The sequence below is a fragment of the Lactuca saligna genome, chromosome 9 (assembly GCF_052625555.1).
Source record: "Lactuca saligna cultivar CGN05327 chromosome 9, ASM5262555v1, whole genome shotgun sequence".
Lineage (NCBI taxonomy): Eukaryota > Viridiplantae > Streptophyta > Magnoliopsida > Asterales > Asteraceae > Lactuca > Lactuca saligna.
The window spans coordinates 89,926,436-89,936,466 of NC_136425.1; the positions used below are offsets into that span (position 1 = coordinate 89,926,436).

The 10,031-nt window shown below is 33.6% G+C and overlaps 1 protein-coding gene across 1 annotated transcript; it reads left to right on the top strand.

Moving 5' to 3' along the window:
• Window positions 1-7,984: 7,984 nt before the first annotated feature.
• On the top strand, window positions 7,985-9,743 carry LOC145016569 (uncharacterized). Its single transcript, XM_078974843.1, has 3 exons — window positions 7,985-8,687; window positions 8,778-9,218; window positions 9,541-9,743. Exons 1-3 carry the CDS (start codon window positions 7,985-7,987, stop codon window positions 9,741-9,743), a joined length of 1,347 nt encoding a protein of 448 aa, XP_078830969.1.
• Window positions 9,744-10,031: the final 288 nt, after the last annotated feature.

A 10,031-nucleotide genomic window follows, 5' to 3' on the forward strand; every position in this document is an offset into this window, starting at 1 on the left:
TAATAGAATAATACAGAAAGGAATAGATAGTTGAATACCAATGTATGGATCGGTATCAATGATGATCTTGTCAGAGTCCCCACCATTGCCATTCAACATTAGTGGTGCAGAATCCATGAGAAATTAACTGGAAGAACGGGTGCAAAAAGAGGCGAACAGATGATTTAGGTTTGGTAATATGTAGAGCGATTACTCTCCTAATTCCTAAAAAAACAAGATTTATTAAACATATTATACTATAACATCGCCGAAGATATTACATATTATAGCGTTATAACGACAAGTGAATGTGCAACATTTAACTCTTATTCGATGTGCATTGAATAAAAAATGATTGTTTAACAATTTTAACACGAATCTGATGTATAAACCTAACTCAATTAACTTATTGGACTACAATCGAAGTAATAGTATGTGTGTGTGTGTGTGAGAGAGAGAGAGAGAGAATACCATTATAGCTTGAGGTAGGTGAGAATAGAACGATTACTAGACTGGATCTGATGGATCAACTCTGCCCCTGCGCTAATAGGATGATCCTTTTCATCCGAGATCGCCTTATTTTGCTTCCAAGTATATCTGGAAGAAGGAAATATACCTTAAAGAGGGGGGGGGGGGGGGGGGGGGTAGCGCATGGGGCTATGAGCAATGATTTGGGAAAACTGCATCATGTAAAAAATATAATGAGATATTGAGATGTAATTAATCTTTTCTTAAAATGTATAAATTATAATAAAATATATATAGTTTTTATTTATGTAAAGTAATAATGTATATAGCTAAATCGTCCCGTATACTTACTATATTAACTAAAATAACTTATATGTTTAATCAACATTACTAGTTTGCTATCCGAGATTACTTTGTATCGTAACCTTTTTAAATTACCATGATATCTTTTTTTTTATATATAATATTAGTAGTTTCTCTTTAAAATAATTTTCTATATTTTGCTACGGAAACATACTTCGTAGCTAGTTAACTACGAAATACATTGTAGCTAAATAGCTACGGATTTTAATTCCGTAATTGTTTTGCAAATTCGAAAACCAACCGTATACACAAATAACTATGCTCAATAATTTCTTAACAAGTTCTATAGTAAACTAGCTATACAATTTGATTGTGTGGAAAATTTTCGTGACAAAATAACTAGGGGTTTCAATTTCATAGCCACCTAACTATGGATTTGGATATCGTAGCCAATTCTCTAGCCAAATAGCTACGATATTAATTTCATAGCAAGTTTTGTAACGAATTAGCTACAACCAAAAATTACATATCATACTTTGTAGTAAAATAGTTACGGATTTTGAGTCCGTAACAACTATTCAAGGTTTAGCGACACAATGTAATTCCGTAGCCATTTCCATAGCAAATTACTTATGGCCAACCATTGTGTAGCATATTCCATAGTAAAATAACTACGAATTTTGATTTCGTAACAACTTTATGTAGCTATTTATGATTTTGCTACGGAATGCACTTTCGTAGCTATTTCCGTAGAAAAATAGCTACGACAAGCCATTCTGTAACATGTTCCGTAATAAAATAGCTACGGATTTTGATTTTGTAGCAACTTTCCGTAGCAATTCAATATTTTTCTTGTAGTGTCATAATCTTAAGACAAATATGTAAAAATAGTCATTCTCTCCACTTATTCTTTGTTAGATTAATTGGAGAAGATTTTTATTTATTTAGTTGGAAAAATTATTTGGGGATTTGGTTTATGCTTTTACTTTGATACGTGATGATTTTCGATTCTTGGATTTGGATAGGGATTATGCCAGTAGATAAGGTTTTTGTTGGATTCTAGTTAGTAGTTTCTTTGACATTTTGTTTTTGTTTTCGAATACTCGAGAGAAATACACACAATTCCACAAGTTAAATTAAAAAAATTTAACAAGCTCTATTTGGAAAGTTACGCAAAGTGCTTGCTGACGGAGTCTGTAAAACTCTTGGTCATGAGTTTTAATCCAACTGGCTAATAAGGATCAATGGTGCATTCTTTTTTCCAATAATTTTTTTTCAGTAGATTGTAATTATATCGGTTCTATATGTTCACCTAGATATCCTAAAGCGAAAGAAATTGATAATGTGGGTACATCTACAATTATTGTATATCACCTAAATCTTCATACAAATAAGATTTTCATCGGAGACATAAATCATAATCCTAAAGCAAGTATAATATGTAAGGTTTCAACACAATTTCTACCACCATATAGGTCTAGAATCGTCGTCATTCCAACAGGAAATTACAGGCTACAACCTTGAATGTGCCAAAATCTAAAGTTCAGTGATTTCAACCTTGAATGTGCATTACCTCCTTCTCATCTTCCCTCGTTTCTTTTCATCTCTATAGTAGAGTAAAATTCAAGAGGGGAGATGAAGTTGATTTTGTCATTCGCGACCACGGATATCGAGGAGGCTCTGGAGATCCAAATCAAGGCCAAGGATATCGATGTTAATGGGCCAAGAGGAACCCTCACTCGTTGGAAGTATATGAACACTTTGTTACGTCTCTTTCGTATTTCCATTTTGTTTGTTTCTATATCTTTGTCCTTCCATACAGGGTCGGACCTAGGGGTGGTCCACGGTGGCATCGGCAACCCCTAACTTTTCCGACCGCAGTGGAAAAATTTTCAAAAATTTTATTTTTTCTACTACCGTGCAACCTCTAACTCTCCCGTGCGACCCCTACTCTAAAATCATGCGTCCGCCCCAGCTTCCATATCCAATGAATGGTAGCAACTCTGTTTGGTTTTGAGTTTACTATGATGACGACATAGTCAAAGCTTTTAAGCTTTCTGAGATTAACACATAATGGAATGTTCGATGAAAATACAATCAAAAAATTTGTGGTGCTTGAAAGCTTTTATTATGCTTTTACAGGTTTTGAGTTTTCTAGGTATTTTTTTCATAAATAAAATCAGTTAACAAATGTAAAATAGGTCCATGTGGTATGGAAAATACTATTTTACCCTCGTTTAAATGGACTTAACAAAAGAACAAAAATAATCTCACAAAGGTAGGGTTAAGGACCAAACAATAAAAGTTTTGAAACCATAAAACCATTACCTAAAAAATTAATAATTAAACTTAAATATTTTGAGAACCACAAACATTATTTTTGATGATTTGTCTGATCTAAACCATTATTTTCACACGTCACAGTGTCACGACTATTGATTGTACTATGAGTAATATATAGTATTTAGTTAATGAGGTAATATGTAAGAATGTAAGATCATTTACCAAATCGTATCGGAAGTTATTTATACCTTTTAAATATAAAATCCAAATTTAATTATCATCGGAAGTATTTTATTCATATGCAAATCCAAGCCCACGCCCACCATATACTTTTTTATTATTTCTTTTGATTTTTAAAAATAATAAATACACCAATATTTATATATTCCAATGCTCCACGACTACAGCTGTTGGTTGACTCGTTGACACGTTGCGTTCGTAAGAACGCCGATGGTGGTTGCAAGAAGAGATCACAAAGTGATAACCTGGGAATATAACTTATGAAGGCAATTAATTTTTTGATTTGTTCACATTTGGGTAATTATTTTTTTTTTCTACATATGTAGGTAATAAACTTTTTGGAAATGTTCACATATAACCATTATGATCTGCTATAGCAGGTTAAATCTTAGATGTGAACCCTTTCAATAAGTTTGTTACCTAGATGTGTAAAAAAAATAGTTACTTAAATATGAACAAAATAAAATTAAAAATTAAATTACATGAATGGTCCCTGTGGTTTGGGGGAATTTATGGTTTTGGTCCCTAATTTTTTTTTTTAACTTAAATGGTCCCTACTATTTATTTTTGTTGTGCGTTTGGTCCCCGTCTTACCTAAAAATACTATTGTGCCCTTATTAATTAATTTTTTTTAATTAATTTTCTTATCTATGTATTTATTTTATACATATTTAAAAAAATTAATAGACCACACATATTTGTATCTCCTCGGATGATCTTTACTGTTTATTTTTAATTAATTTATTTTTTTTTAACTCGGATGATCCTTACTATTTATTTTTGTTACGCGTTTTGTCTCTGTCTTATCTAAAAATACTATTTTTCCCTTATTAAAATTTTAAATTAATTTTCTTATTATGTATTTATTTTTTATAAAAAAATTAATATACCCCACATATATGTATCTTATCACCGTAAACATGAAACCATATTTGAGAAATTTAATTTGAGTCTTACCATTCACCATCTCATCTCTGATCCTCCCCATCTTCTATTTCTTTTCCATCTTTAGTAACATCAACGTCTTCACTGTCCTTCTTTTTTTTGGTACTTCAACTCTGGCGAACCAACACCATAACCTACTGTCTCTTCATATTTAGTGGGTTGTGGTGTTGTTTCGACGGAGTTGAAAGACCGAAAAAAGAAGTGATGATGAAGACGTCGATATCACTAAAGATGAAAAATAAATAGAAGTTGAGAATGATGAAAGATGGAATGGTGAAGAGATACAGATATGTGAGGTCTACTAATTTTACTTAAACATATAAAGCATAAGTACATAAACAAGAAAATTAATTAAAAAAAATTAATAAGGGCACAATAATCTTTTTAGGTAAGACAGAGATCAAGTTCGTAATAAAATTAAATAGTAGGGACCATCCGAGTTAAAAAATTAAATTAATTAAAAAATAAATAGTAGGGATCATCCGAGGAGATACAAATATGTGTGGTATATTAATTTTTATAAATATGTAAAAAAATAAACATAGATAAGAAAATTAATTAAAAAAAATAAATTAATAAGGGTAAAATAGTATTTTTAGGTAAGATGGGGACCAAACGTGCAACAAAAATAAATAGTAGGAACCATTTAAGTTTAAAAAAATAACTTAGAGACCAAAACCATAAATTTCCCCAAACTACAGGGACCATTCATGTAATTTAATTTTCACTTTTCGTTTTGTACATATTTTGGTAACTATTGGTAACAAACTTGTTGAAAGCGTTTACATTTAGGATTTAACCTGTTATAGCATGTCATAATGGTCATATGTGAACACTCCTAAAAAGTTTGTTACCTACATATGTACAAAAAAGATAGTCACCCAGATGTGAACATACCGAAAAGTTAATTACCTTGATAAGTCATATTCCCTAACCAAATTTCTAAAAGGTCTGTCATGTCATGGCTCCTATATTCTGAGTAAACGGTATAAGCAACACTCACATCCGTTTTTATGACGTGGCAAACCCAAAACGCTGTGGTTATGGCTAAATACCGCCCCTCCCCTCCGCTTCTTTTTCGTCCATTACCAGCCATTTCGTTGCCCTCTATTGACCACATAACAATTGATAACATGATGTAATGGTAATTTTTTACCATTGGTGAATAGTCAATATCTAAAAAAAAATTAACTTTTATTTTATTTTACATATAAATATACACACAAATATAATTTTAAACACACAATCTTCTCTCATTTTCATACTACTTTCAACTAAAAAAAACACTATTCCTTTTAACAAAATATGAAGCCAAACCCGAACACCCCGAGTTCAAACACAAACACCGAGAGGGTTCGTACAATACGGTAGTTATATGAACCTACTCAACTCAAACTCACCCCCCAATGCAATTTCCTACATCCCTTACATGCAACAAAACTCAAATCTTCAATAAAACATTTTCAGTGCCTTCACTTTTGTTAGGTGCATTTCATGCATTCATTTTGTAGTTTTAGTTCATAAAAGTGCATTACATTTAGGTTTAAACTCATGCATTTTGCATATTTTCGGGATTTTTCATGATGCAATTCCATTCACACACTTTTATAATTTTTCAGGGACTTTTGAAGGTTGGATCTTGATGGAGGAAGTTATCAAGAGTTGGAGACAAAGTTGCAGAAGTTTTGGAGCTTTGAAGAGAGAGAGAGAATGAAGAAATGAAGAATTTGGCTTCACAGGAGTTTACACGGCCGTGTCAACGTATACCTACAATTTACATGGGCCGTGTAAACGTATATGCAAGGGCATTCTACTTCGAAGACCTGGAAAAATTAAACATTCTACTTTTCTTGTTTACACGGCCGTGTAAATGACACCCTTTAATTTACACGAGCCGTGTAAACGCCTCGACAGTTTTAAAGTGGTTTTATCCTCTTATAATTCAGACAAACAGTTTTATGGGGAGTGAGGTCGGATTTTGGAAGGAAAGAAGGCGATTTTCAGAGCTTTTGCAAGTAGATTAACACTTGGGAACACTTTAATTTCCTTTTTGTAAGTCAATGTGAAGTTTAAACTTGTTTAATTTGTAGTTCAACCTAGACATGTGTGGTTGATTTCATTATCATTTCCGAATCTGAATTCTTAAGTATGTGTTGTTAGGTTGTAACTTGAATTTGACTTGTGTTTAACATCTAGTAATCTTTGATTTGATCTTAATCATGTGTTTGGTTAGTTCTCTTTTTCACTTGATCAATGAACTAGGGTTCTAGTCAATCTAGTTAATCAAATCATGCAATTCATATATGTTTTATGATTTGATGTTAGTAACACTCACTTACTTGGTTGTAATTAGATCAAAATTAGTGCAATCAAAGATTAAATGTTTATATTCCAAAGCTTAAGAGGAACGTTAAACATTGTTGGTAATTAGTGCAAGAACTTAATGTCATTTAATGATTTGATGCAAAAGCTTATTTGAATTGAATCAATTAAATGAAGTTTTATTTAAAGAGCTTGTTTTGAATAAAATGCTTTTGCCAACTTGGATATTAGAGTTTATTAATATCCAACTTACCAGCCTAGATTGAACATGAGTTATAATCATATTACATCTATCAACATAATACATGTATAAGAGTCAGAATCGGAAATGTACTTCTTTTACTGCGTTTGTTATCAATCTTTCTTATTTATGAAGTTTAATTCAAGTTCAAACACAATCCCCCATTTTAATATTATTTGTATTATGTGTGAAAATATGGCAAAGATAAGAAGTCCTGTATTCCTGTGGACCGACCCTGCTTACTCTATACTATCTTTAGTATTAGAAATAGCAGTGATTTGAGCTATATTAATATTATTTTATCCCATCATTTGTTGGTTTGACAGCCAAACAAATTGGCGCCGTTGCCAGGGATACGGTAATACTAATTGTTTATGCCAAGATCTTTTTGCACAGGTACACCTTTACCAGTTGATTTGGAGATAAAGAAATCTGCTAAATAGATAAGGAAGCAAGCCAGACTTTTAAAGAAACAACAACAATCTGGAGCTTCTTAATCAAATCCATCAACCACATCCTCTCCAACATCAAAAGTATCACCCCACCATCTTCACCTACTCCTACCATGGCAGACAACCATGGAGGAAATCAAAATCCTCCACATCCACCACCTGAACAAACCTTTAGACAATGGGCCACTCAAGATGTCACCCAACAACCTTTGTGCATAAATTACCCTGTATCAATCAACTTTGAACTCAAGTCTGGACTCATCCATTTGTTACCCTCATTTCGTGGTCTTGAGAATGAAGACCCACATAAATTCATTAGGAATTTCATGTTGTTTGTGTGGGTATGAAGCCACATGAAGTTACAGAAGATCAAATCAAGTTAAGGGCATTCCCCTTTGTTTTACAATATTCAGCCAAGGAGTGGTTATATGACTTACCACCGGGGTCAGTTACAACATGGAATGAACTTGCAAGGATGTTTTTGGATATATATTTTTCAGAAATGAGAGCTTCAGCTTTACGCAGAGAGATAATTGGAATCAAGCAACAAAAGAGAGAAGCCTTGCATACTTATTGGGAACGGTTCAAGAAATTGTGCTCAAAATGTCCACAACATGGGATTACCGAATATCAATTGTTGCAGTATTTTTGTGAAGGAATGTCATCTTGGGATAGTTGATTACTTAATGCATCAAGTGGTGGATCTATAGTTGATAAAACTCAAAGAAAAATTAGAGTTCTTATCAAGAACATGGCAGAAGAGTCCAAACATACAGTCCAAGAAGAAGAATGGTACAGTGATGCACCAAGGGGGGTGAAAGAAATTTCTACTCCAAAAATTGAAAGTCAACTTTCTGAGTTGACTAAAGTAGTGATGATGCTTGCAAAATACAAGGGCGTGCAACCACCAACAGTTAGACCTTGTGGCATTTGTACACAAGTTGGACATCCCACTGATATGTGCCCCATGTTACAAGAAGATGTAGAGCCAGTTCAAGCTATGGGATTTTCAAGTCAACAACAAGGAAATTTCCAGCCAAGAAGCAATCCAAATTGGCATCAACCTAATACTAATTTTCAGCCAAGACCACCACCTTATCAACCAAGACCTCCATTTCAAAATCAAATGCATCACCAACAAAATTATCAACCACATTTCCAGCCAACTCAACCTCCTCATCAATCTCAATACCAACCTCAAAACATGCATCAAGGAAGTAGTTCAAGCGGATCGAGAATGTCTTTGGAAGATATCGTTAAGAGTTTAGCCACAAGTAATCAAACCTTTCAAAATGAAACCAAAGAGAGCATCAAGACTTTGGAGCAACAAATGACTCAATTCGCCACTTCGGTAAGTAAATTGGAGTCACAAGGCAAACTACCCGTGCAAACCGAGAAGAATCCAAAACATAGTGCATGTGCCATCACTTTGAGGAATGGCAAAGAATATGAAGGTCCTAAAATGATTGAAGAAGAAGAAGAGATGGAGCTAGAGAAAGAAGAAGAGAAGTCAAAAACACCTTCGAAGCAAGTTCCTATTGAAGCAAAAGTCACTCCTCCTCCATTTCCCTCAAGATTAAGCAAGTCAAAGCATGAAAGGAAAGACAATGAAATCATGGAGATGTTCAGGAAGGTAGAGATAAATATTCCTCTTATTGATGCCATCAAACAAGTCCCCAGGTATGCAAAATTCCTTAAGGAATTATGTACATCCAAGAAAAATTTGAAAGGGAATGAAACTGTTAAAGTAGGAGAAAATGTGTCTGCAGTATTACAAAAAAGATTACCTCAAAAATGTAAGGATCCGGGTGTTTTTACGGTTCCTTGCAAATTAGGTAATCTTCATATTCCACGAGCTATGCTAGACCTTGGAGCTTCTATCAATGTTTTTCCATATTCCATCTTTAAAACTTTAAATATTGGCACATTAAAGAAGACCGGAGTAATCATTCAATTGGCTGATAGATCTTTAGTACATCCCAAAGGTGTGCTAGAAGATGTGTTACTCTAAGTGAATGAACTGGTGTTTCCAGCAGATTTTTATGTCCTTGATATGGACGCTGATGACTCACCAAATTTGAGTTCAATTCTCCTAGGAAGACCCTTTTTGAAAACAGCCAGGACGAAAATTGATGTTTATGATGGTACATTGTCCATGGAATTTGATAGGGAAGTGATAAATTTCAATATTTATGATGTGTGAGATATCCAAGTAATATTTCATATTTGAATTTTATGGATGTCATTGAACCATTGATAGATGAGTGTTTTGATTTGTCTAATCTGGATGTGTTAGCTCTTATTTAGACAAGAATCTTCAAAAGGAAAGAGTGGAAAAAATTGCTAATCAATTTACAATTGATAAAGAGATTATAGAGGTTGTGTCGTGCATGGATGAGAAGAAGAAAATGAGGTTTGATGTTCCAAAGCTGAAAATACCAATGTCTAATGAGAAACTTGTTCCTTCTATTGTGCAGGCACCGGCATTGGAGCTCAAAGCTTTACCTTAGCATCTCAAGTATGCATATCTTGGAGACAAAGAAACTTTGCCAGTGATCATTTCCACCAAGTTGTCAACAAAAGAAGAGGAAGAACTTGTCACCACTTTGAAGGAATATAAGGAAGCAATTGGGTGGACTATAGCCGACATCAAAGGGCTAAGTCCTTCGCTTTGCATGCACAAAATCCTTATGGAAGAAGATTACAAGCCTTCCCGAGAAGCTCAAAGGCGTCTGAATCCTCCAATGATGGAGGTTGTGAAAAAGGAGATTTTGAAGTTGTTGAATGCGGGAATGATT

Coding starts and splice junctions, on each gene's coding strand:
- LOC145016569 (XM_078974843.1), top strand. CDS start 7,985: ATGGCAGAAGAGTCCAAACATACAGTCCAAGAAGAAGAATGGTACAGT. Junction 8,688..8,777: donor GAATGGCAAAGAATATGAAG/GTCCTAAAATGA, acceptor TTCCTATTGAAG/CAAAAGTCACTCCTCCTCCA. Junction 9,219..9,540: donor ATCTTTAGTACATCCCAAAG/GTGTGCTAGAAG, acceptor GCTCTTATTTAG/ACAAGAATCTTCAAAAGGAA.